Source organism: Lissotriton vulgaris, chromosome 11 (genome assembly GCF_964263255.1).
Source record: "Lissotriton vulgaris chromosome 11, aLisVul1.2, whole genome shotgun sequence".
Classification (NCBI taxonomy): domain Eukaryota; kingdom Metazoa; phylum Chordata; class Amphibia; order Caudata; family Salamandridae; genus Lissotriton; species Lissotriton vulgaris.
The window spans coordinates 1,065,424,654-1,065,448,818 of NC_141699.1; the positions used below are offsets into that span (position 1 = coordinate 1,065,424,654).

Genomic DNA, 24,165 nt, shown 5'->3' on the forward strand with positions numbered 1-24,165 from the left:
GCTACCCACTGCTCAGAAATCCAGTGGCATATGGTGAAGAAACTGCCATTGCCAAATGTGCAGATACCCAATGGCACACAAAGAAAGTATTGGCACTACTCATTGCGTGTGTACAGTGAGCGCACTGTCCGGTGTTTAGATACCCACTGAGGCACAATGAAGTATGTGGCACTGCCCATTTCCCAGATCTCCATAGGCACACAACAAAGGCACTGCCAGCTCACTGACATATATGCAGGGGACCATAATGAAGGGGTTGGCACTAGACAATGCTTGTATGGAATGAAGGTATTGGCACAGCACAAAGAGAGGGTACCCATTGGCACAGGCAGCAGCTGTGACATAGTGTTGACCATGCAGCGATCCCGCGCTACACCAAGGCGTGCCGCACGCATACCTGGTACTCCAGCGTCCCGTTGTCGTACAGAGTGAACTTGGCAGACCCAACAGCTCCAGTTCTGGTGGCACTCAGGGCATCTCCTCCAGATAAAACACTCTGGATGGCTGAAAGAGGAAGACAGAAACGTGACGATGAGGATGCCAGCTGCAGAGCGATGATGTAAAACCCGCCACCATGACGTAGCCCTCTACCTTCAACATGGAGGACTCCATTCACACCACACAGTACCTTCGGTATGCAACACTACTCCCAATCCTGAGCTTCCCTGTGGCAAGCCCCCTCCTTCCCCCTTTATGCAGCCCCAACCCCCTTTAAGTGCAGTTCATTCTCCCTGCATACATTCTATCCAATTATGAAATCCTGTTCCCTACATGCAACTTTTCTCTCCCTCCGGAAAGTTGTACTGTCTCAATTTGCGCTTGTATCATGCCTGCATGGAGCTCCTCTCTTCTTATACGAAGACATTCTATAAACTCCGCTCTTGTCCTATGCATCTTCTTTCTCCCAGTCTATTGGTATTATATTTCTTGAATGTACAGATTTATAAAAATCTATTGTATTGTAATTGCATTTATATAGAGCTTACTACACCTGACGAGGCGTAGAAACGCTTTTTGGGCGAGTAGCACGCTACTCCGGAACCCATAGAGGATTAGTGTTGAATTAGTATAGTGAAACATGCAAGTACATTTTAAGGGGTGGATAGGTTAGTCAGTTATTTGGATTTGGATTGATAGCAGACTGATAGAAGAGGGGAAAAAAAGGCTTTTTTATATAGCGCTTGTTACCCCTGATGGGGTGTGACGGACAGTATTCCGGAAGCCTACAAAGGATTAGTGGTGAATTAATACAGTGAAATATGAAGAAATTTCAGTGGTGGATATTAGTCAGTTATTTGGAGTGAGAAGGATAGCGGAGGGATAAAAGGGGAAGAAAGGTTTGCATTCATATAGCTCTTGTTACCCCTGATTTATAAAAATCTATCACAAAACTACATATACATCTCTAGGCAGCCCCAGTATCTCCTTGCAAAGTTCCACATCTCCTTTCTGCAATCTTCCAACTCAGCTCTTGAAATATGACCCACAGCGCCCCCTGTCTGATGGGCCCTCGCACGCACTCTCTCTGCCAGTTCGCCACGTGGCAGTGTTTTGTGACGTAACCACGCTCCCAGCCGTCAGCACGCTGCCACTTACTGTCACAGGTCTTCTTCCCCGTGATGTAACCGGATATCCGGTGACTCTGCTTCCCCTCGGTTTCCAGGGTGATCCGAAGCTGCCGGTGCGCCAGCAGGTACATCTCCCGCGCCGACAGGTCCGTCAGCACCTCGGCAAAGTCCTGGTCCTGAGGTGAAGGGGGAGAGAGAAAGGTTGAGGTGGAGAAGCACATACAAGGCCGGCAGGATGCATAGAGAAGGCGGACAGCTGCCAACCTGAGCCCGAGGCCCAGCTTCACTGCCAACCCGAACTGAGGCAGAGTAACCCTAGACGTCAAACGATCAAGGGCAGTGCTTAATTTGTAAAAACAATAAGTGCCAGATCCCTCGTCAGGAGGCCACTAAAGTTTGTGCCAAGCATAGCCAGCCAGCGCTGCCAATGACTACCTACACAACTGCTAACCATCACACTGCTCCAAGTGTGACAAATTCAGACTATTCGAGGCCCCCAAAGCTATAAGATGGGCTTGGGCGGCTGGTATTAGTTTTTTTTAAATGTATATTAATAAACAACTGTTGTACTGCTTTTCTTTGAATTGCACTAACAGCGCCACCACGTGGCAGCTGTCATAAGTGCTAGTGCTGACAATTAAGTGCCTGTGCTGAGCACCGGGAACCAATGGCTCAAATTAAGCACTGACAAGGGCCATGGCAGCCTCCCCTGGGTCACCCACAGGCACAGTCTGACGCTGATTCTTTGTGTGTAATGATTCCAGGTTTGAGTTGTGTGTGCACCGATACCATGGAGAATGCATTTGTGTGTGCACTGTTTAAAGTCTTGGGAGGTTCTCTGTGCGTATTGAACCAAACAGTGGTTGGTTTTGCGTGAGTTTTATTACAAAGCAGTAGTCGTTCTGTGTATGCACTGGTCCAAATGGTGAGTTTCGTAGTGTGCACCATAATTCCATGTATGAACGGCGTTGTATGTGTGCACCTGCTCGACTGCTTTGACATACAGCGTGTACTGGTTCCACTCTTTCGTGGTGATGTGTGCAAACAGACTGTTTACAATGGTAAAGGGTTCTTCGCTCAATGAATGAAGGTTGTTTGTTTGCACATAGATTTGGATGGTAAGTTGTGCTGTTGTGTGTGCTATCATGTTCCAAATATAAGTCACAATTTGCTTATATGGATGCCACTGGTTATCTGTGTTGTGCGCACATGTACCAATGGGGAGTTGTTTTGTCTGTGCACGATTTAAATTGTGAATGGTGCTCTGTGCCTCTAAATATTCCCAGGGTAAAACGTATTGTGTGGGTACGGGTTACACTGGTTAGTGGTACTGTGTGTGCACTTACTGCATCACTAGACGGTCCCGTGCATGCACTTATTCCCAAAGTGAGTGGTTTGTGTGAGGTTGCATTGGTGAATAGTGTCGCGTGCACACATCTGTTCCAGTGGTGACATGTGCCCTCGGTGCATTGGGCAGCGGTGCGTTGTGCGTCCTGGTACCGGTGACACCGGACCCTGCACTTCCCGACAGCCCCCAGCAGCCGGTGCGGATGCGGGGGTTGTACTGAGCCGAGGGAAGGTGCAGCCCGGGAGGACGTGTCATGCTCCCCTCCACCGGCTCAAGACTTCAAAGCCAACCCCCGACACAATGCAAGGCCCTTCCTGCTCCCCCGCCAAGACAATTACAGTACAGGGGATGCAGTCAGGCAGAGCCCGCCAGATGAGGAACAGCTGCACACATGTGGGAACCGCTGCACGGCCGCACATGGGAGGCAGAGGGTCTCCGGAGTGCGTGAAGGGGACCACTCCGGCCTTAAAACGGGGTCTCTGGATGGTGCCACGAGGGGCCTCTTTGATCTTAGAGTAGGCCCCCTCCAGAGTTAGGCAACGGTCACCCCGATAGTAGGCGAGGGTCCCGCCAAGTGTCACCCGGGCGTTTCCATCGTCAGACTGTGACCCCGCCCTATTGATCACTGCGGATGTCAGCCGCGAGTGTTTAACTCGCTGAGCCGTCCTGCAGGCTTAAAAGAAGTTACTGGGCTCACTCAGGCCAAAAATCCCCGTGTGATCTATGTTGTCGGGAGCAATCTGCTAGTGAACTTTGGGGAGGGAACAACAAATTGTGGGACCCAACTCGTCGTTGTTCAGATGAACTGGGAATATTTTTTGTTTTCAGTTTCTGACTGGAATTACACAGTTAGCACAAGCAGTCCTTGATCATATCTAAACTCGCTGTTCTCACTGTGAATAACTCCGCTTAAAGCATCGGTTGAACTTCTTTTTATCCTAAAAGCAGAGGATGTCCCACTTTAGGGGCAGGAAGGCAACATTAATCTTTAGCAATTCTGAGTACCACATAACATCCATATATTTTACAGATAGTCTAAATTAAATGTATTTACATAACCAGTGGTTACCCGGAATATTTAACAAGGGCCAGGCCCTCCCGAGACTATTTTAGACACACCCGGCTTAAAGGAACCCAGACTTTGTTTTAAAATCTCCCCCATTTCCACAAATCTGTGCACTTAAACGGGTCTCTGTTTTAAATGCCATGGTTGTTCCTCGTGGGCAGAAGCACAGGTGGAAATGGTATGGATATTTGGGGTGGCTTAAAGCGCTTACTGCTTGGGCAGTAAGTGTACAAATAAATGTGTGACACTCTTATTCTAAGTCACTGGTGTACAACATGGGTCCAGGTAAGCAGAGGGATCCCACCATTGCAGGATTTGGACATGATACTTATACACATTATAAACACATTAACATAGTGTTTGTGTTTAAAATCTAGCAAGTTAAGAACTTTGGAAAAGCCCTGGCCCCCGAAAAGCATCTTAAAGCCCCGTTTCCCAGAACGCAGTGCACTAGCAATGTCACCAGCGCGGCTCTCTGCATTAAAAGTAGGCCTGGGGCGTAAAATTCCGCTCCACTCGCTGAGTGTTTCTCATTTCGCGTTCCACGTAGCGCGCAGAGTTCCCAAAAAACTCAGTGGGGCGCAGTATTTTCCTTGCTTGCCAATGGCAATTTGGCAATAGAGGAAATCTTACTACAGACCACTTCCCAGTGAGATTTCTCGACGCGGGCGATCGCTGCCACTCGCGTTAAGAAACCTTCCGTTCACGTTGAGGAAGCTGCCACCTGAGTAGAACATCTACTTGAGCGTCAGAAAGAAGCAGCGCTCTCTTACACTGTGTATGGTGCCATTTGAGCTGATTTTACAGTGTGGGACAAACACCCGGTGCTATAAATCAGCACAAGCGGCACTACGTAATGCACTTCTCCACTTGCAGAACTCCGCGTAATGCGGCAAAGTTTTTGGGGCACTCAGTAATTGAATTGTGACACCACTGCAACATTTTCACTGAAACAGTGTAGAGCATTTTTCTCGACTGGCCCCCTAAGTGAAAGGCTTGCTATTTCTCTAGTGACTAAACCCTCTCCAGAGGGATAATGTCTTACTGAACAGTGATGCTCACCTGGGCAGTGATGTTGGCATTCACCTCGCGCAGCACTTGGTCCTGGTGAAGGATCTGCAGTTGGACCGGAATCATCATGCGACCTGTAATGGTGACAGAAAAGGATCAACCGGTGCCCCAGTGGCTTACCCATCCCAGAGCAAGGACAAGCGCCAACTAATGATCAGTGAAAATGGATCAGAAATACAGTGCAAGCGTCCCTCACATGCGTAGGTCAGGTTCACATGTAGACTCAAATATGCTACACAGAGTCTTTGGGGGCCCAGCCAAGAAATATTTTAGGGGCCTCTGTTCAGAACAACTTTGAATGATATTACCCATTTTATGCTAATTCAAGCTCTATGATGCCAAACAATATATCATTCTATATTAAAGGTTGAGAGAAAGAAATAGACAGGAGTGAGATAGAGAGAAAGTTCAATTTCCCAGGGGCCCCTTGGATGGCCATAGCACTACTGCCCTACTAGTGTTTCAACAAAGGAGATGGCTGGCTACCTCTTGACTCGGAACTGGACTGAGGCCACGTTCTCCCCTGGCAGGGGCATCAGAACAAACTTTCACAAAACAGCAACTTATGTAGCCTTGAAGTCTGGACTATAATTGAACCGTCAGCTCAAGGAGAAGGACCCTATGCCAACCCCTAGATACATGGCCGTGTGCCAACCTGTTGATACATGACCCTGTGCCAACCCGTTGATACATAACCCGTGACAACACATATATCCATGACCTTGTGCCAACCTATTGATGCATGACCCTGTGCCAACCCATTGATACATGACCCATTGCCAACCCATTCCTACATGACCCTTTGCTAACCCACTGATACATGGCCCTATGCCAACCCGTTGTTAATGACTCTGTGCCAACCTGTTGATACATGGCCCTGTGCCAAACCGTTGATACATAATCCCGTGCCAACACATATATCCATGACCCTGTGCCAACCCATTGATGCATGACTCTGTGCCCCCACATTCCTACATGCATGACCCTTTGCTAACCCACTGATACATGGCCCGGTGCCAACCCATTGATGCATGACCTTGTGCCAACCAATTGATACATGACCCTGTGCCAACCCATTGATGCATGACCATGGGCAAACCCACTGATGCATGACCCTGTGCCAACCCATTGATGCATGACCCTTTGCCAACCCACTGATACATGACCCTGTGCCAACCCATTGATGCATGACCCTGTGCCCACCCATTCCTACATGACCCTTTGCTAACCCACTAATACATTGTCCTGTGCCAACCCATTGACACATGACCCATTGCCAACCCATTCCTACATGACCCTTTGCTAACCCACTGATACATGGCCCTGTGCCAACCCGTTGATACATGACTGTGCCAACCTGTTGATACATGGCTCTGTGCCAACCCGTTGATACATGACCCTCAGTCAGGATAGGAAAGAATGCGGAGATGCCCTCCAAGGAGCTGGTCTGCCTTCCATCAGACACCACCACCACATCATGACTTACCTTTCCCGCCACGGTCCAGCAGCCCCTTGGACATGAGGATGAAGTGCAAATTGTCGTCCACGTCGCTCAACGTCAGCATGGCAATGCCCCCAGTGCCCGGGAGCTCGGGGTCCTCAGGGGTCAGGATGGCACTGAAGGTTTCTGTGTTGAACAAAGAGAAACTTCAGCCACCACTTCCAGAAAGTGACAAGTAAGGTGATAAGAGAGGGGGGGGGCAGGAGATACTCTCAAGGTGAGATGATTTGCCCTTAGTGTAGGTCTGGCGACAATAAAAATGTACCCTTCGACGGAGTAGTGCTACACTAACAAAGGGACAGAAACAGGGGGTAATACTGTGTCCCAGACACATATGGAAAATATTTCATCCAGGACTGAGAGCTCCTGTCTACTCTCATTCCTGGCTGCCTACACTGTTCACAAGAAACAACGTAGGTCATATTTACAGCACCCTCAGGGTGATTAGCGCGCTCTACAAATACTGATTGATTGATTGACAGCCAGCCTAAGAGTGTGGCTGCATTAGGAATATGATGCAAATTGTACTCAGTACCTACAAAGACTAGCCAGGTGTTTTGATTCTATAAACATTTTATCAGTTATTAATACATTCACAGGTTCCTATCACAGCCTGGTTGAAGCAGGGTCTCTCCAGAGTCCAAGAGATCTGAAGCAAGAGTCTTCGAAATCTGGACCCTTTGTTATATCCTTTCCCCCACATCTCTTCCTAAAGTTCCTCTGCTCAGGGAAGCAGGCCTGGCTTCCATGTTGGGTCTCTTGAGGAGTTCATCGGATCCTCCCTTACCTGCGAAGAGTGCGCGGTGCTTGATGATCCGGCCCCCAATCTCACCCTCCGAGCGGGCCGCCATCACCAGGGTCACCTGGATCTGAGCCGTCTTCAGCAGGTGCATGGAAGATTTGTGGACATTCCGCCACATCCCACAGATCTGCAGGAAGCAAGGAGAGGAGGTGGGCTTACTGGAGTGGAAAAGGGAGGAGAAGGCTGTTCAAGGGTGTAGAGGCGGGAGGCAGGGGGAGCAAAAGCAGCAAGGTGGTTGCAAAAAACATTAAGGAAAAGGAAATGCTGAGTGAGAAAGGAGGAAAACCAGAAAGATGGAAAGTAACAGGAAAAAAAATAGAGAATAAGAAAAAGAATTTGAGAGAGACAAATAAACAAAAAGAACAGTAAAAAGTGAATTGGAATAAGGATGAAAGTAATTGATAAAACAAGAAAAACTGAAGCAGTTAAAGAAAAATGTAAAGTATGGCAGAGAGAGAGTTGAATAAAAGGGGAGATAAAAAGACATATTAGGAGAGAGAATATGGCAGATACAGAAGCTCTGAGAGACTGAGAAATCATGGAGGAATAGAAAGAGAAGATGGAAGCTTTGCTCGTTCCAAATCTAGTCCTGGACTATTTATAAGGGACTTAATATTTCACTGAAATATAACTACTATACCTTTTCACCTTAGCTCAGCCCTTCTAACCCACCCATATTTACCCATCGCCGGGTGGTACCCAGAATTTCACGGTGGACCCACCCTCCTTTCTATACCAATTCGAGTTTTTGGCATGTCCACTCTCTTTCATCCAGGGACCCCCACTCACCATGTTGGCCTGTGGAGAGGCCATTCTGTTAACCGGATGTTCGAAAAGCACTGTGCCGTCCAGGTCGGTGAAACGGACGCGGGCAGGTCTTCCCAGCCTGTCAAAGAAACACAGTTCCATCAACCACAAAAACTGAAAGATGCAGGGATGTCAGCTTAGCAGGGATGACAGGAGCAAAGGGTGTCAGCGGCAACGAGGCCGTAGAATGTTTTGTCCGCTAGGTTCTTCAAAGACAAAGTTGACTACTACCTAAATGGATCAATTTCACTGGTCAGTTTCAGGAAGTAAACACCCCTACTTCTGCTGATGTAGTTTAAGTACGTTTTTTAGTGGTTGGGAAATTTAGAAGTAGCAGGGAAGAAATGCTCAGTGATCACAGATTTGAGATTGTCAATTGGTCCAGCCTCAATCTGGGCTATCAGCTGGGGAACTGATTCTGAATCAATAAATGATCTTAGGGCAGAGGTTAAATGAGTGAACAGTGGACTGTAGGAGGCCAGTGTGTGCATCTAACAATGAAATCTTAGTCCAAAAAAAGGTATTAAAACCCCTAGAGGATCTTGGGGTCAACATAGTTCGAAAAAGTTGTGGGTGGCTTGGTCTGCAATGTTGAATTGAACCACTTTATAAATTAACGCAAATGTTCAAAAAATTGACCCACTGCCTTAAAGATGAGCGAATCCGGTCAAATTAAGACATTAAGTGCTCCATATCATCCATTTATTGTTTTGTTTAGGGACATGAAATAGGCATTAAACCTAAGCCTTTTAGATTACTGTAGAATTGTCACATGTTAGAATGGAGTTGAGGTTATATCTTTATTAATTCTGGTGGATTATTCATGTCATATTTCATATGATCAGTCCTTTGCTGGATACAATTGATTCGCAGTTCGAACTAATGCAGAAGGCGGTCTTACCTTTCGTAGCTAATCGAGAAGAGGAGGTTGGCGCGGAGCAGGGTGAAGCGAGCCTTGGCCACGCCACTGGTTGCCGGCAGCCAGGATTGCACTGGGCTGGTGAGGAGAGCCACAAACTCTGCAAAGAGAGACAGACGGGTCAGCAAAGAGACACTGCTGCTGTTCAGTAACACAACCTAGATCATCTGTAGGCACCATACCACCTCCCAACATCCCTACCAACCCTGATCAGTTCCAGCCCAGCCCGCATCCCTAAATCGATGAAGGAATTACCAGTGCGGCTGTCGTCCTGCGACACATCTTCTGAACTGAGGTAGGAGCGGTCGTTGTAGGACTTGTGCAGGTCGTCGTCCTTCTCCTGGAAGTACTCGAAGCCATCGAAGGTGAACTCAGACTTCTTCTCATTGGTGCTAGCAGGGGCTGTACCAGGGAAAGAAAAGAGGGTGAGTGTGTGTGGCAAAGTGGCAAAGCCATCTTTGAAGGATAACGGATGTAAAGGCGGGGAAGAAAAATACTACAAATTGTCTAGAAATAAAAGACACACAGAATGGATCAAACTAGAAAGTGAAGAAATGTCATGCTGAGGAAAACTGAGATTAGGAAAAAAGGTGAAGAAAAAGAGGAAGAGAGAAAATTTTAAATGGAGAAAAAAAGGAGGGAAAGAGTGAAAAGGAGTGATAAAAGCGAAGGCATATATATATATATATATATATATGTGTATATGACACACACACACATATATATATATATATATATATATATATATATATATATATATATGTATATATATATATATATATATATATATATATGTATATGTATATGTATAAGAGAACGAGTACCTATCGCCTTACAGACCCTCTCTGTGAGCGAGTAAAAGTCTGTCTTTGCTGCCTTTTGAAAAAAGTGAGTCATCTGACCACGCTTCTCTGCTTTTAAAAATCAATCGTGTTAATGGCGACTGTTGTGTGATCGAGGCAGGTGTGCCGAAACGCGTAACAGCGTATATGGAATGAAGCGAGAGATGGAATTGCCAACGCTACCCCTTTGTCGGTGTCTGATTCTTTATGGGGATTCGGAGGTGGTGCATATATATAAAATATTTAAATATTTATATATTTTATGAATTGTTCAAATGGGTAAAACTGCATGTATGTTTCTAAATACTTTGATGCACAACACGATTGGAAAGTATTGTTTCTATGTTGTTGGCTGTACCTTACAATTGCCGCGCACTAGCACTTTAAATAACGGCGCCAGCTCTAAGCAACTTGTCATGTGATCAAGCTTTGTGGAAAGCGAAACGCGTAATGGCGGTTGGCTTGCTGGAGGAAATAAAGCACCTTGATTAAAGCACGAAATCCTGGGTCTGCTCTTTCGTCTTGTTGGATTGGGCTGTGGCGGCTGCCTCGAGTCGATTGGGCGAAATTACTGGTATATATAAATATATATATATATATATATATATATATATATATATATATATATATATATATAATTTTTTTTTTTTTTATTGAAGAGGGAAAGAGTGAAAAAAAGCGACAAAAGCTAAAAAAAGAAAGGTAATATATCTGTACATGTATATGTATGGGGAGGGAGATAGGGGTGTAGTGAGGGAAAATAGTAGAGTGAGAGTGGGACATAGAATGGCAAGAGAGTTCTCGGCAATAGGAATGCACCCATCCCAAAAAACAAAATGCGATTGGGAGGAGTGTACAAGCAGCTCGCATACAAATCTAAGGCCAACAGTAACGAAAGAACAACGGGTCAAACTCAACAGGGCTCAGAAAACACTGGCTTCAAAGCAGGTGGCCACACGGTAGCCCGAGTCACAGCTGGGGTTAACCACTTCCGGCCCCTTGGTTTCAATAAACAAATCAGAGTGCGCAGTTAGAAGGGACGTTGCGTTGGGCCTAATCAATTGAACCAATTAGACTTAAGCATCTGATAATAATGATTAGTGAAAGCAAAGAAAGGGCGTCTTGATAACGCGGGTCAATCTAATCACACCTATGCTGTGTTGTCTCTGTGTCAAACTGTACAATACTAAATGATTTTACAACTCACAGCCTCGTTTCCAAAGACAACTAAAACATATACGTGTTTACGCCTCTTTCTGGCCCAGCGCCTGGCGCACTAGACTTTGTTCAAGCGCTATGTGACGGAGCCACGTTGCCAGGAGGATGACAGGTTATTATGGCCGTCTTTAGTGTCTGAGGTGAAGGGACCCCACTAGGAGTGACATCTCCTGTACTCTTACCTTTGGGGCAGGTTCTGCAGCAGTGACCCGGAAGTAGAACGGGGTGGGCACAGGTTGGGGTGGGACAGTCATGCTTGATATTCTTGCAGCTGACTTTGCCCACGGCCTTTCCTCTTCGATTCCGTTGCTGCGGTGAAAGAAAAAAAAGATATTCATGCCATGATGTTATGAACTTGTTTATAGCGCCTTCGGTCTTGGGTCTGGCTCTGAAGCGCTTCGCATTTAAATACAAACTGACCCATTACCACCATACACGGGGAGGAAGGGAATGAGGAAAGATACTTGGGGGGGCCTGTCAAGGGACAATGTGTGGGTGTAGGGGGGGGGGGGGCTTGTTTTTATTGCCATTGTCCAGGCGCTATGGAAAGAGGCCTCTCTGCGCGCCCCCGCGTGCTTCTGACGGAGAATAGGCCCTGGCAGTGATTACCTCCCAGGGTGGGGGGCACCGAGAGCCCGCGCGGCAGGAATGTGGATTCTCGCCCCACGCTGACTAATTGTTCCTAATTGGGAGAGAATGGGGCCCGTCACGTCGGACCCGACTAATTTGAAGAGGGAAGCGCCTAGCGAGAGGCCTTTGTTAGCGGCTCGCTCTGTTCACCCTTTTCATGAGGCATTAAACGCTGGCCGGGCCGGGCCCGCGAGGCTCCGGAGCTCTGGAGCTCGTGTGAGGAGTGAGGATGGTGCATCTGCAAGAGGCACAGGAACTGTCTGTGAAGGAAGAGGCCGGTGTACGGCCAGACACCTGTAGGGTGTCTGTGAGGGGAGTGGGCGGTGTTTCCAAAGACCCCTGAGATGTTACTGTACGGGAAGAGGGCGGTGTATCTCCGGACACTTGACAGGTGTCTGTGAGGGAGAGGCCAGTGTATCTCCAGACTCCTGAGGGGTGTCTGTGAGGGGAGAGGCCGGTGTATCTCCAGAAACCTGTGGGGTGTCTGCGAGGGGAGAGGTTAGTGTATCAACAGACACCTGAGGGGTGTCTGTGAGGGAGAGGCAGGTGTATCAACAGACACCTGAGGGGTGTCTGTGAGGGAGAGGCAGGTGTATCTCCAGACACCTGAGGGGTGTCTGTGAGGGAGAGGCCATTGTATCTCCAGACACCTGAGGGGTGTCTCTGAGGGAGAGACCGGTGTATCTCCAGACAACTGAGGGGTGTCTGTGAGGGGAGAGGCCGGTGTATCTTCAGACACCTGAGGGGTGTCTGTGAGGAGAGAGTCCAGTGTATCTCCGGACACTTGAGGGGTGTCTGTGAGGGGAGAGTCCAGTGTATCTCCGGACACTTGAGGGGTGTCTGTGAGGGGAGAGGCCAGTGTATCTTCAGACACCTGAGGGGTGTCTGTGAGGGAGAGGCCATTGTATCTTCAGACACCTGAGGGGTGTCTGTGAGGGAGAGGCCGCTACTAGCTCTACCATTGCAAAACAAGCAAGAAAGAAAGGCGAGTGCGGGTTCGCTGTACTTACCGGCTCGCAGTAGCACACCACGCAGTGCATCACCCCAAAGGGCTCTCCAAGATCGGGGTGCCAGGAGTCTTCGATAGCATAGTACCGGCCTCCGAACGAGCAGCCTGTGAACAGACACACACAGTTTAATAAAACCAGCAAAAGACAAGGGTTACCACTTCCCAAAGCTTCATGAACGCATGGGCACCAAACAAACACAGAGACACCCTACCTTCAATCCACTTGCACCCTGTCTTCAATTCAAACCAGTCCATTGGCTACCCTATCTTCAATTCAAGCCAGTCCATTGGCTACCCTATCTTCAATTCAAGCCAGTCCATTGGCTACCCTATCTTCAATTCAAGCCAGTCCATTGGCTACCCTATCTTCAATTCAGGCCAGTCCATTGGCTACATTTTCTTCAGTTCAAGCCAGTCCATTGGCTACCCTATCTTCAATTCAAGCCAGTCCATTGGCTACCCTATCTTCAATTCAGGCCAGTCCATTGGCTACCCTATCTTCAATTCAAGCCAGTCCATTGGCTACCCTATCTTCAATTTAGGCCAGTCCATTGGCTACCCTATCTTCAATTCAAGCCAGTCCATTGGCTACCCTATCTTCAATTCAAGCCAGTCCATTTGCTACCCTGTCTTCAATTCAAACCAGTCCATTGGCTATCCTATCTTTTATTCAAGCCAGTCCATTGGCTACATTATCTTCAATTCAAACCAGTCCATTGGCTACCCTATCTTTTATTCAAGCCAGTCCATTGGCTACATTATCTTCAATTCAAACCAGTCCATTGGCTACCCTATCTTCAATTCAAGCCAGTCCATTGGCTACCCTATCTTCATTTCAAGCCAGTCCATTTGCTACCCTGTCTTCAATTCAAACAAGTCCATTGGCTACCCTATCTTCAATTCAAGCCAGTCCATTGGCTACCTTATCTTCAATTCAAGCCAGTCCATTTGCTACCCTGTCTTCAATTCAAACCAGTCCATTGGCTACCCTATCTTTAATTCAAGCCAGTCCATTGGCTACCCTATCTTCAATTCAAGCCAGTCCATTGGATACCCTATCTTCAATTCAAGCCAGTCCATTTGATACCCTATCCTCAATTCAAGCCAGTCCATTGGCTACCGTATGGTCAATTCAAGCCAGTCCATTGGCTACCCTATTTTTAAATCAAGCCATTCCATTGGCTGCCCTATCTTCAATTCAAACCAACCCTTGGGGATTCGTTCTTCAAAATCAAACAAATCCACTGGCACCCTATCTTCAACCCAAACCAATATATAGGCTACCCCATCTTCAATGCCACATAATTCAGAGGGTGCCATTCACACAATGTAAACAAACCAGCTGCTACTACAGCCCCAACATACCAGTGCAGGGGAAGCTCTTTTCTAAATGCAGACTAATGAAAGGGCCACCACACCCGCAACACCAAACAGCGCAGGGACCGCTATATGTTCAAAGCAAACCAATCCTTGAACCACCAATCCCCAGTACATCCTATTGCAAGAGACCCAGGCTGGACTTTCACTGCATCAGAGAAACTCTAAAGCATACACTGGAGCCCCCGCTGACATCAGGCCCAATCCAGACAAACCAAGTGGCGTTCAAGATTGGTGGCACTACAGGGCTCTCCTCCTACTGTGTGGCACTTTGGCAGAAGGGTGGGGTATGACCTTTTACATTTGCTTGGGATTGTCCACACAGGGAAAGTTGTATGGGTGGAATCTGTCTGTTTGCACTTTGTTTGGCAGGGGTGTGAGAGAAACTGGCAAGTGTGTTTGTCATTATCTGATGCCACCCGCTCCCAAGCGTGCATGTTTGCAGTCTCTCTGATGATGCGGCATGCAAATCCTGCGGTAAGTGTGGGTCACCCCCCAAACAGATCCCTTCCCTCCCACCATGTTGGAATCACAGAGCCAACATTTCTGCAAATTTCGACACAATAGCAGGCCTTTCGCACACGTGGAATGTAGATGTCTGCCTCCAAGGGTGGTTTCTTGGCCAAAGCTTGATCAGGCCAAGGCAGGCAGGAGGAACCCTGACTGAGGCCCAGTCTTTGGCTGCACATGCTCTCTCTCAGAATCCTGACAAGCTGATGCTTCATTCAAGCAGCTTCCACTCAGCCCTGATCAGAACTTGCACCTATGTTCACTTAGTGAGCTTCCACCGCTTGAACTCCACCACATCAAGCACCTTCTGCATCCAGAGCCAGCACAAAGGTACATGTTCCTGGAGGATGGAGACCCCTCCCGCCCCCCAGAAATCATTTCTCACCAGATCCAGCTGATATCTTCCACCCAAAGGTCCTGCTACACCCACTGACCTTTGACCCGTCATAGTACACAAGAGATTGGTCGCCACACCATTGTTCAGCGAAACCTTTTTAAAAACAGTGGGCTTATCCGGGGCGCCCTCTGGCTTTCATGTCATGTCAGAATATTGTTGGCAAAAAAAAATATATATAAGTATCCATATATATACACACACACACACACACACACACATATATATATATATATATATATATATATATATATATATATATATATATATATATATATATATATATATATATATATATATATATATCCATACATATATATATTTTTTTGGGGGGGGGTGGATAGATAGATAGATAGATAGATAGATAGATAGATAGATAGATAGATAGATAGATAGATAGATAGATAGATATCATGCCACTGAGTGTAGATTTTCTGTTATTCACTCCAGTGGGGTAATATATTTGTAAACAGTATTTAAACACAATGTTTTTGTCAGATGGTATTTAGCTATGCCCTTGTAGTGTCATTCCGCCCTCTGAGATTAACCTTCAAATACCAGTGGGCAGCATAAGGTTTTCCACTCTCAGGGTCGCCACTGTAGTATGGTGTAAATGAGCAAGCCTTTCAGCCTAGTTCAGTATTATGCTTTCCTCCTCGATTTCTCACTTGTTTGTCCTCCGCACTTCTAAACTCATGGGCACCTTCCGTGGCATAGATGTACTCCTTTTCTTTACCTCGGCTTTCTTTCTTTACTTTAATGTATTGCAGGCAGCCAGGGTGTCTAATACCTCTTTTTACGGTATTTAAGCGGCATGTCCTTTAGTTTGTGATGTCAAACCTCTTGATGGAGCCAGCCCCTCGGCATTTTGCTGATCCCCGGTAAATGTGAGCTTCAATGGATTGTACTGAATGGTATCTCCGGGATACGGGGTGTCTGCCCCTGTGGTATTCGCCCCATGCTGCCCTGGGCGTGGAATCTCTTTACACGAAAAACATCCGACTAATTGCCTGCACAGCTGGCCTCACCTCCGTGCGCGCGGGCACAGTGAGAAGTGCAAACACTGCTTCCGGGTGCTGGGCACTGCAGTGTATGCTCAGCCTGATTGGCTGGGACGCGGGGGCCTTGGCAGTCTGTGGGCCCTCGGCATTTAACTCTCACAGCCAGGGGCGTTGCTAGGGCTTTGAAGCCAAGAGCGGAAGTGCACGAGCTCAGGGGTGCAGAGGGGTTGTTTGACACAACACAGGCGCCTGATGCATACGTGTAACAGCACAAGGGTGCATAGGTACCCCATGCATCTAATTCATACATGCACTGGCACAAGGGTGCATAGGTACTGTGTGACACAACACAGGCCCTTAATGCATGGAGTAACAGCACAAGGGTGCATAGGCACCCTATGCATCTAATGCATACATGCACTGGCACAAAGGTGCATAGGCACCCTATGCATCTAATGCATACGTGCACTGGTGCATAGGTACTGTGACACACACAGGCTTCTAATGCATACGTATAACCGCACAAGGGTGCATAGGTACCCTATGCATTGAATGCATACGTGCACTGGCACATGGGCGCATACCTACTGTGTGACACAACACAGGCTCCTAATGCATACGTGTAACAGCACAAGGGTGCGTAGGTACCCCGTGCATCTAATGCATACATGCGCTGACACAAGTAGGTACCCCATGCATCCAATGCATACATGCACTGGCACATGGGTGCATAGCTACTGTGTGACACAACACAGGCGCCTAATGCATACGTGTAACAGCACAAGGGTGCATAGGTACCCCATGCATCTAATTCATACATGCACTGGCACAAGGGTGCATAGGTACTGTGTGACACAACACAGGCCCTTAATGCATGGAGTAACAGCACAAGGGTGCATAGGCACCCTATGCATCTAATGCATACATGCACTGGCACAAGGGTGCATAGGCACCCTATGCATCTAATGTATATGTGTACTGGCACGTGGATGCTTAGGTACTGTGTGAAAAACCACAGGCATCTAATACATGAGCGTACAAGCAAAAGGATGCATAGGTACGGTGTGATGTCCTATTGCAAAAGTGTACAAACACAAGGGTGCATAGGTACAGTATGACACAACAAGGGCATCTAATACAGAAGTGTACAAGCACACAGGGGCACAGCTACTGTTTGACACAACACAGGCATCTAATACTTAAGTGTAGAAGCTCAAGGGTGCATAGGTACAGTATGACACCACAAGGGCATCTAATACATAAGTCTACAAGCACAAGGGTGCATAAGTACTGTGTGATACACCCCCGGCATATAATGCATAGGTGTAAGCACACTGTGCAGAGGCACTGTGTGACACAGATTTCTAACGCATAAGTGTACCTGCGAAGGGTGCATAGGTACTGTGTGATACACCCCCGGCATGTCATGCATAAGGGTAAGCACGCTGTGCAGAGGCACTGTGTGACACAGATTTCTGAGGCATAAGTGTACCTGCGAAGGGTGCATAGGTACCTCTGTGACACAGACTTCTTATGCGTATGTGTAACAGCACAAGCGTGCATAGTTACTCTCGAAGGTGTGACAGCAAGGCCTGGGATGTACTGATGTGCTATAAGTGCTGATAATGCACTTATGTGGCATCACAGTGGCAAGCACCTCGCGAGAGTGACATCAAAGAATTGGAATCTATGTGACATCATAACGGCTCGGACTGTCTTGATGTGACACCAAAGAGTCACCTACCTCACAAGTGTGGCACCAAAGGCCTGGTATGTTGATGTGACATCACAGGGGCATGTACCTCGCAGGTGTCAAAATAAAAGCTTGTAACGAATTAAAGTACGTAGCCTCGTAATCACGAGCACAGGTGTCAAGTGAAAGTCTCAGAACGCATTAAGGAGTTTCACTGGCTGCCCGGGGCCGAATGCACCGAGCGGAACTTTGACCCCCTCCTGGGTTCGGGATCAGGTGTGGCCCAATGTGTTAGCAATGGAAACGGCCCTAAGCATGCCTGTGTGTGAGTTTAACGGAATGCATACATCTGTATGCAAGTGTGTGTATGCGTGCAGGTACATATACGCATGATTATGACTGTATTTAGAGTGTTATGCATGTGTGTGTGTGTTTGCATGCAAGCATCGAGATGTATACATATATATGCATTGTATATATGTATGTTTGTTCATGTATATGTGTATGCTGAAAGAAGGGGTCGTGGAGATGTCATTAGACCGACTGACGAGTGACGAGTCCCTTCGGCCTGTGTGCGAGCTGGGAGGTCAGATTCGGACGAACTTCCGGGTCACATGGACATGATGGAGTGGGCGCTGTCCAGCCAGCATCAGGCTGCTCCCCCCCCCGACTCCACACCTCAGCTGACAGATAAAGGCCGAGTAGGCCGCAGGTGCGCGTGGCATCAGTCAACTGACACGTGAATTATATTAACTTAACAGGAGCACAGGGAAAGCACCTTAATTTTGGGCCACTCTGCAATCTTGGGGACAACCCCACCCCACCCCTCCATCGCAGTAAACGTCCCGTCCCACGGATTGCTGCTGGAAAGAAAGTGTCTTCGAAAGCGCACCCTTGTAAGAACCGAAGGTTGGAACAGATTCATGTCTGACATGTTAGGTAGGGCCTACAAACTGGTATTTCCGCTTCCTGGGTTTACTACATCTATCAAAATTGGCTTTATAAGGAACATCGGCGAATGCGACGCGGAGGTTCTCTCGTGACGTTTTAGCGCGCGCATCCATGCAAGAACCCCTTTTTAAATCACCCCCTGGTAAATTGACATTTTCGGAGAACCGTATAATTGTACAATGACCTCTGATAATCAAGGGAGGCGAGAAAGCGGCGCATCCCCTCTTGTCAAAGCTCTGTTACACGTGGCCTGAAATTGGCCGTGGGCGATCTCTCCGTCGAGGCCAGTCATTGAATGGTCATGACGCACCAAACGCTCTCCTAAGCTGGTTCTGTTGGCATCGGTGGGCAGGGATGGAAGCTCGCCCTACTGTGGGGGTCCTGAGACTCCCACCTCGCCTCTAAAACTCTATACAAAGTAACCCACGTGCCTAGAGTCACACAGACAAATCTAACACACTTCCGAGGTTTCCCGGTCAGAGGTTCACAGGACTCTGTCTGCATTTTAAAGTCAAAATTAGTTAATTTAAGGTGGTTCACCGTTCTGCAAGATACAACAGTTCTGTTGTTTGCCTGCGAAGGGTTTCGCGGGAAGGACAGAGATGGAAACGGAGCCGGGGGAAAAGGGGTATGTCGCATGACACCAGTAAATACACACACTGCGCATCGACAACCCCTCCGTGTGCAGAACGGTTTCCGTAAGGATCGGTGCTCTTGGGTGTTTAAAGCTTAAATGTCCGCCCGAGGAACACACATTTAGGGAGGGTTCGTGTGCACGCTCCACAGACCCCTGGCCCCAGACTCCTCAGTCCCCATGTATCACGAAGGGCCCGCGAGTTTCGCCCAGTGTATTGCCACAAACCCTCTGAGCCTCACCCCGTCCTCTGAGGCACACCACATATTCCACCGACCCACCACCGGCCAGAGGCCATCGCATACCTGAGGTACCCCACTGACTCTCTAGTATTACCACATTGCACCACCGCAGACCTCCTGAGTCTGTTCAGTGTACCACCACAGACCTCCTTAATATGTTCAGTGCATCACCACAGACCTCATGAGCCCACCACAGACCCCCGGATGCATCCCAATGTACTCTTTCAAATGCATGAGTCTCTGTTCAATACATCACCACATACTTCCTTAGCCTCTGTAAAGTGCATCACCACAGACCTCATGAGCCCACCACAGACCCCCGGATGCATCCCAATGTACTCTTTCAAATGCATGAGTCTCTGTTCAATACATCACCACAGACCTCCTTAGCCACCGTAAGGTACTAATGCCGACACACCAAACAGACCCCAAATAGACCAGCACGGCCCCATTTAGGCTGGCACCCTGATGTACCACAACAGACCCCGTACGTCTCCCACATGCCACCACACGGCCATAGCCTCCTTACCTGACGCCCCTTTGGAGGGCTGCGCGTCGAGCTCGGGCTGGATGGGCAGGAAGGCTTTGGGGCGCGGGTGCCCCCCCTCCACCAGCCAGAGGCAGGCGAGGACAAGGCAGAGCCTGAAGCCCAAGTGGGGCATCACCGGCGGGGGCAGAGGAGGCAGCAGACCCACGGGACACAACGGGCGGCCGGAGCGGGCACCGGGGCAGAGGGCAAGGACTCAGCACCCAGCAGCAGAGAGGATATTACAGCTGGCGACGAGTGTCAGAGAGGATACTACAGTGGCGACGAGTCAACTCCTGCGGCGGACGAGGAACACGTCCTGCGGCACTCGGCGAGGGGCACTCCGGCACTCGGAGAGGAACACTCCAGAATTCAGGAAGGGACGCCTCAGGCAGTCGAGAGGGATGCTCCAGGCACTCTGAGACGGACAGCCTCTGGCACTCTGATAGGGACAACCTCTGGCACTCGGCCTCAGGGCACTCTGCGATTGTCAGCCTGCGGGAGGAAGTTCTCAGTGGGCACTCAGTCTTCTTATGCCGCAGGGCAGGGGCAGAGGGCCTTTATACCCCGCTGCAGGCGGGAGGAGGGAAAGGCAGGGGTAGGAAGCAAACACAACAGCCCCCTCCCCGGCCTTTCATCCCACACCTAATCAGGCGACGCGTATTGGAGTCACTCAGAGAAAGATGATTAGAGGCGCCGCGGGGCGCCGCGCTCGGCAAACTCCGCACCAAAGTGAGTGCTAAGGGGGGGATGAAAGGCGGCCAGCGGGGAGTGCCCGCTCCGGGGAGGGAGCTCCGCTCCGTAGCCCCCTGCAGCAGGCAAGCTGAGCCCACCGGGCGCAGGGGGGCCGGGAGCAGAGGGACGGGCGGTGGGCTGGGATGAAGAGAGGGAAGCAGGGGAGAGGAGGGACGAGAGATGAGTCCCGAAGGGGGGGAGAGAGAGAGGGGCAGGCTAGAGGAGGGACGAGCCATGTTTTGAAGAAAGAGAGAGAGAGATTACAGGAAACCAGAGCACAGCCAAGAGAGAGAATGTGAATCAGAAAGAAGGTATAGCACACTAAAGACAGGAAGTGTGGTGAGGCAGAGAAGCAGGGAGATGGGAAACAGGCCGGCGAAGAGAGAATAGACTGAGAGAAGGGAGACCGACAGCGGAGGTACCGAAGGAGAGGCGCAAGGAGGCCAGGGAGAGATTAGACGCAAGGACGGTGGGGAGGAAGTAGGTAAAGATGGAAAGTAAGGACAAAGGCAGAGCGAAGGATAGGAAGGGATAACTACTAGTGAGGGTAGTGAAAATATTAGTATTTGGCACTCGGGAAGGAAAAGAGAAGAAACTGGCACAGGAGATGGGGATGAATAAGAAAGAAGGAAGGAAGACGAAATAAAGGAGGAGAGAAAAAAGGAATGAAAGAAAGTAAGGGAGAGAGAAAGAAAGGGAGAAAGAAAGAAAGAAAGAAAGAAAGAAAGAAAGAAAGAAAGAAAGAAAGAAAGAAAGAAAGAAAGAAAAAGAGAGGGGAGATGGAGAGAAAGAATAGCCAAGACAGGATGACAGGGAAATGCAGAGAGAGGCGGAGAGACACAAAGAGAGGGATGGGGAAAGAGAGAGAGAGAGAGTAAGAGAGAACTAACAACACTGAGACTGAGAAAAAAAGACTCCGGGAGACAGAGACACGAAAGGAAAAAGAAAGAAAGGAATGAGTTCTTTACAAAGAATAGAGAAACATAATGTAAATTTAGAGCCGCAGCGGCTGAGAGAGGGGCCCAGAGTGATGGGACAACAGGCACCGTGAGACACCTGTCCCTGTACATCCAATACACAGATGTGACTGAACAGAGTTCAAAACTACCTAAATGTAAACTACCTCAGCAGAAGCACCGAAGAGACAATGTGGGTCGTATGGTAATAACAAGACACACAAGAGGTTTTGTTGTATCAGTAGTGTGACGTCAGCAAGAGCATTCTTGCCTATCATGCTTATCCAATAAACATTTTATGGTTGTATATGTGAGTACATGGACTTATATTTAAATGGGTATGCTTATGAATGTGGGTACATATATACGTGTGCAAGTTGATTAGTGTACATGGGTACATGGATGGATATGCATGTGGTTCGAGCCATCATTCATGTCGGACACTCAGCTACCCTCTGAAAACGGCAATACACATTGTGGGCTTGGCCCCACATAGAAATATACCAGGGGGCAGATTTACAAGCCCCTTGCACCTCCGTGCGCCACCATTGCATCACTTTTTTTGATGCAACGGCGGCGCATATAATTTGGCCAATTTACAACTGACGCATCTAGGGAGATGCTTCACATTGTAAAGCCCTGCGTCACATACCTGTGCCAGGTAAAATGTACGCAGGGTGGGTGTTCCCACATAAAAAGCCATGTAGAACACAGTGAAATATACAACATTTCACTGCGTCACGCTACGCCTTCACTGCGTCAAAATTCTTACGCCTGCTCAGCCAGGCGTAAGGAATGACGCAGGGCTATTTGAATGGGACTCACCTATCTGTTTTGGCACATTACTGGAGTTGCGTCACTTTCTCGAGCAATTCCAGCAATGCGCCACTTTAGTGGCAACAGATGCGTCAATATTTATGACGCATTTTTTAATCCTTGCACTGTGGAGCACTGTATTGTAAATACAGCGCATCCACTGTGGCGCAAGGACATTAGGCACTGGTGCATGTCAACTTACGCATCTCTGCAGATGCATTTGCTTCTTGTAAATCTGCCCCAGGTCTTTACTTTCTCTGCACAGCGAGATGGACACCCCTCTCCCATGAAATCAGACAGGGGCTTCCAGAGGGCTGGAGCCGAGAATGACTTGTCTCCAAGTGTCGACCTGCTAAAGCAAGGACCAGAGGGAGGCTCAGTGAGTGGCTGCAGTTATTCACTCACCCAGGCATCCACGGGATGAAGCTATCAAGGTCCACCGGGGACGCTAGTGCAAGAACGTAGACGACAGAAAGGAAAACATTTCATAAGATTACATTTAGTGGTATATGCATACACCTGTCAACAACAATGCACTTGTCAAGAGACAGTCAATTAAGTTACTCATGATGGGAAATTTGGCCTTTTCATCCACCTACTGAGCCGCGAAGCCTTCGTACTGTGAATGAGCCTCAAGCCTCAAACCAGGCCGCATCAGATACACATAGCTGTCGCGGGCAAGATTATGTACAGCGCGCCATCCCTTGAGGGAAGGGGCGTGGCGCTTAGGACCAGGGGCTTTCGTGGCATTAAGAGACACCCCAGGACAGCACTAAAGGGTAGGGTCCAGCAATCCTGAGCCAGCCAGAGGATGCACACAACATAGAAGAAAATGTAAATGCTACAGCACTATTAAGTTAACGTTGACGTCAATCTTTAATCAGTGTAAGTATATCAGAGAACTGAAAAATATTTTCTTAAGTTTAAATTAAAATATAAATTCCCACCCAAAGTAAAAAAAATACATGTTTTATAATGAATTAATAATTATTAAAAGTGATGTGCAGATGCAATTAAAAGTAATTTGATTATATTTAAAAAAAGTAATGATACATTAATCCATACATTCATTAAAGTTTGTTTAAATATTCTTTAAGTAAATTATAAATATGTGGGTATGGTTAGATATTGTTAAATAATATTTATTTATATTTTCAGCAATTTTAATTAATATAATTTAATTTAACACTATTTCACCCAGGGTTTTATATTACGTGCTTACCTACATTATTTTCCATGGGAGGATGTTGCAGTACCAATGATTGGCCATATGTGGTGCTGGACATACTCCAGAGAATTTTACTACTGTTTTCGGTCTCTTTTTGGCTGTATTAACTTTAGATTTGTAGTATGTGAATAGCAATGGACTTACTATTTTGTGGATTGGTGCTTGTCCCTCTCTAAACACCTCCTAAACCACCCCTAAATCTCTACTTACTCCTTCCTTAACCCTTTCTTTATTAGTAGTAATAATGCCTTTTTTTCCAACCACTCTTGCGGTCCCTCTTACATTTTTTACTAAGGGGCAATTACAATGTCGGCAACCAAC

At 47.9% G+C, this 24,165-nt stretch overlaps 1 protein-coding gene across 1 annotated transcript in view; it reads right to left on the bottom strand.

Moving 5' to 3' along the window:
• Positions 1–20,976, bottom strand: part of CHRD (chordin) — a 41,155-nt gene extending 20,179 nt beyond the window's left edge. Inside the window, exons 1-11 of the mRNA XM_086944440.1 lie at positions 20,113–20,976; positions 12,783–12,886; positions 11,325–11,451; positions 9,338–9,484; positions 9,065–9,182; positions 8,146–8,242; positions 7,342–7,483; positions 6,540–6,680; positions 5,045–5,127; positions 1,597–1,744; positions 398–504 (exon numbers count right to left, since the gene is read on the bottom strand). Of these exons, the coding sequence (XP_086800566.1) occupies positions 398–504; positions 1,597–1,744; positions 5,045–5,127; positions 6,540–6,680; positions 7,342–7,483; positions 8,146–8,242; positions 9,065–9,182; positions 9,338–9,484; positions 11,325–11,451; positions 12,783–12,886; positions 20,113–20,245 (1,347 nt within the window). The 5' untranslated portion in view covers positions 20,246–20,976. The remainder of the gene's footprint in view (positions 1–397; positions 505–1,596; positions 1,745–5,044; positions 5,128–6,539; positions 6,681–7,341; positions 7,484–8,145; positions 8,243–9,064; positions 9,183–9,337; positions 9,485–11,324; positions 11,452–12,782; positions 12,887–20,112) is intronic.
• Between the last annotated feature and the right edge of the window lie 3,189 nt (positions 20,977–24,165).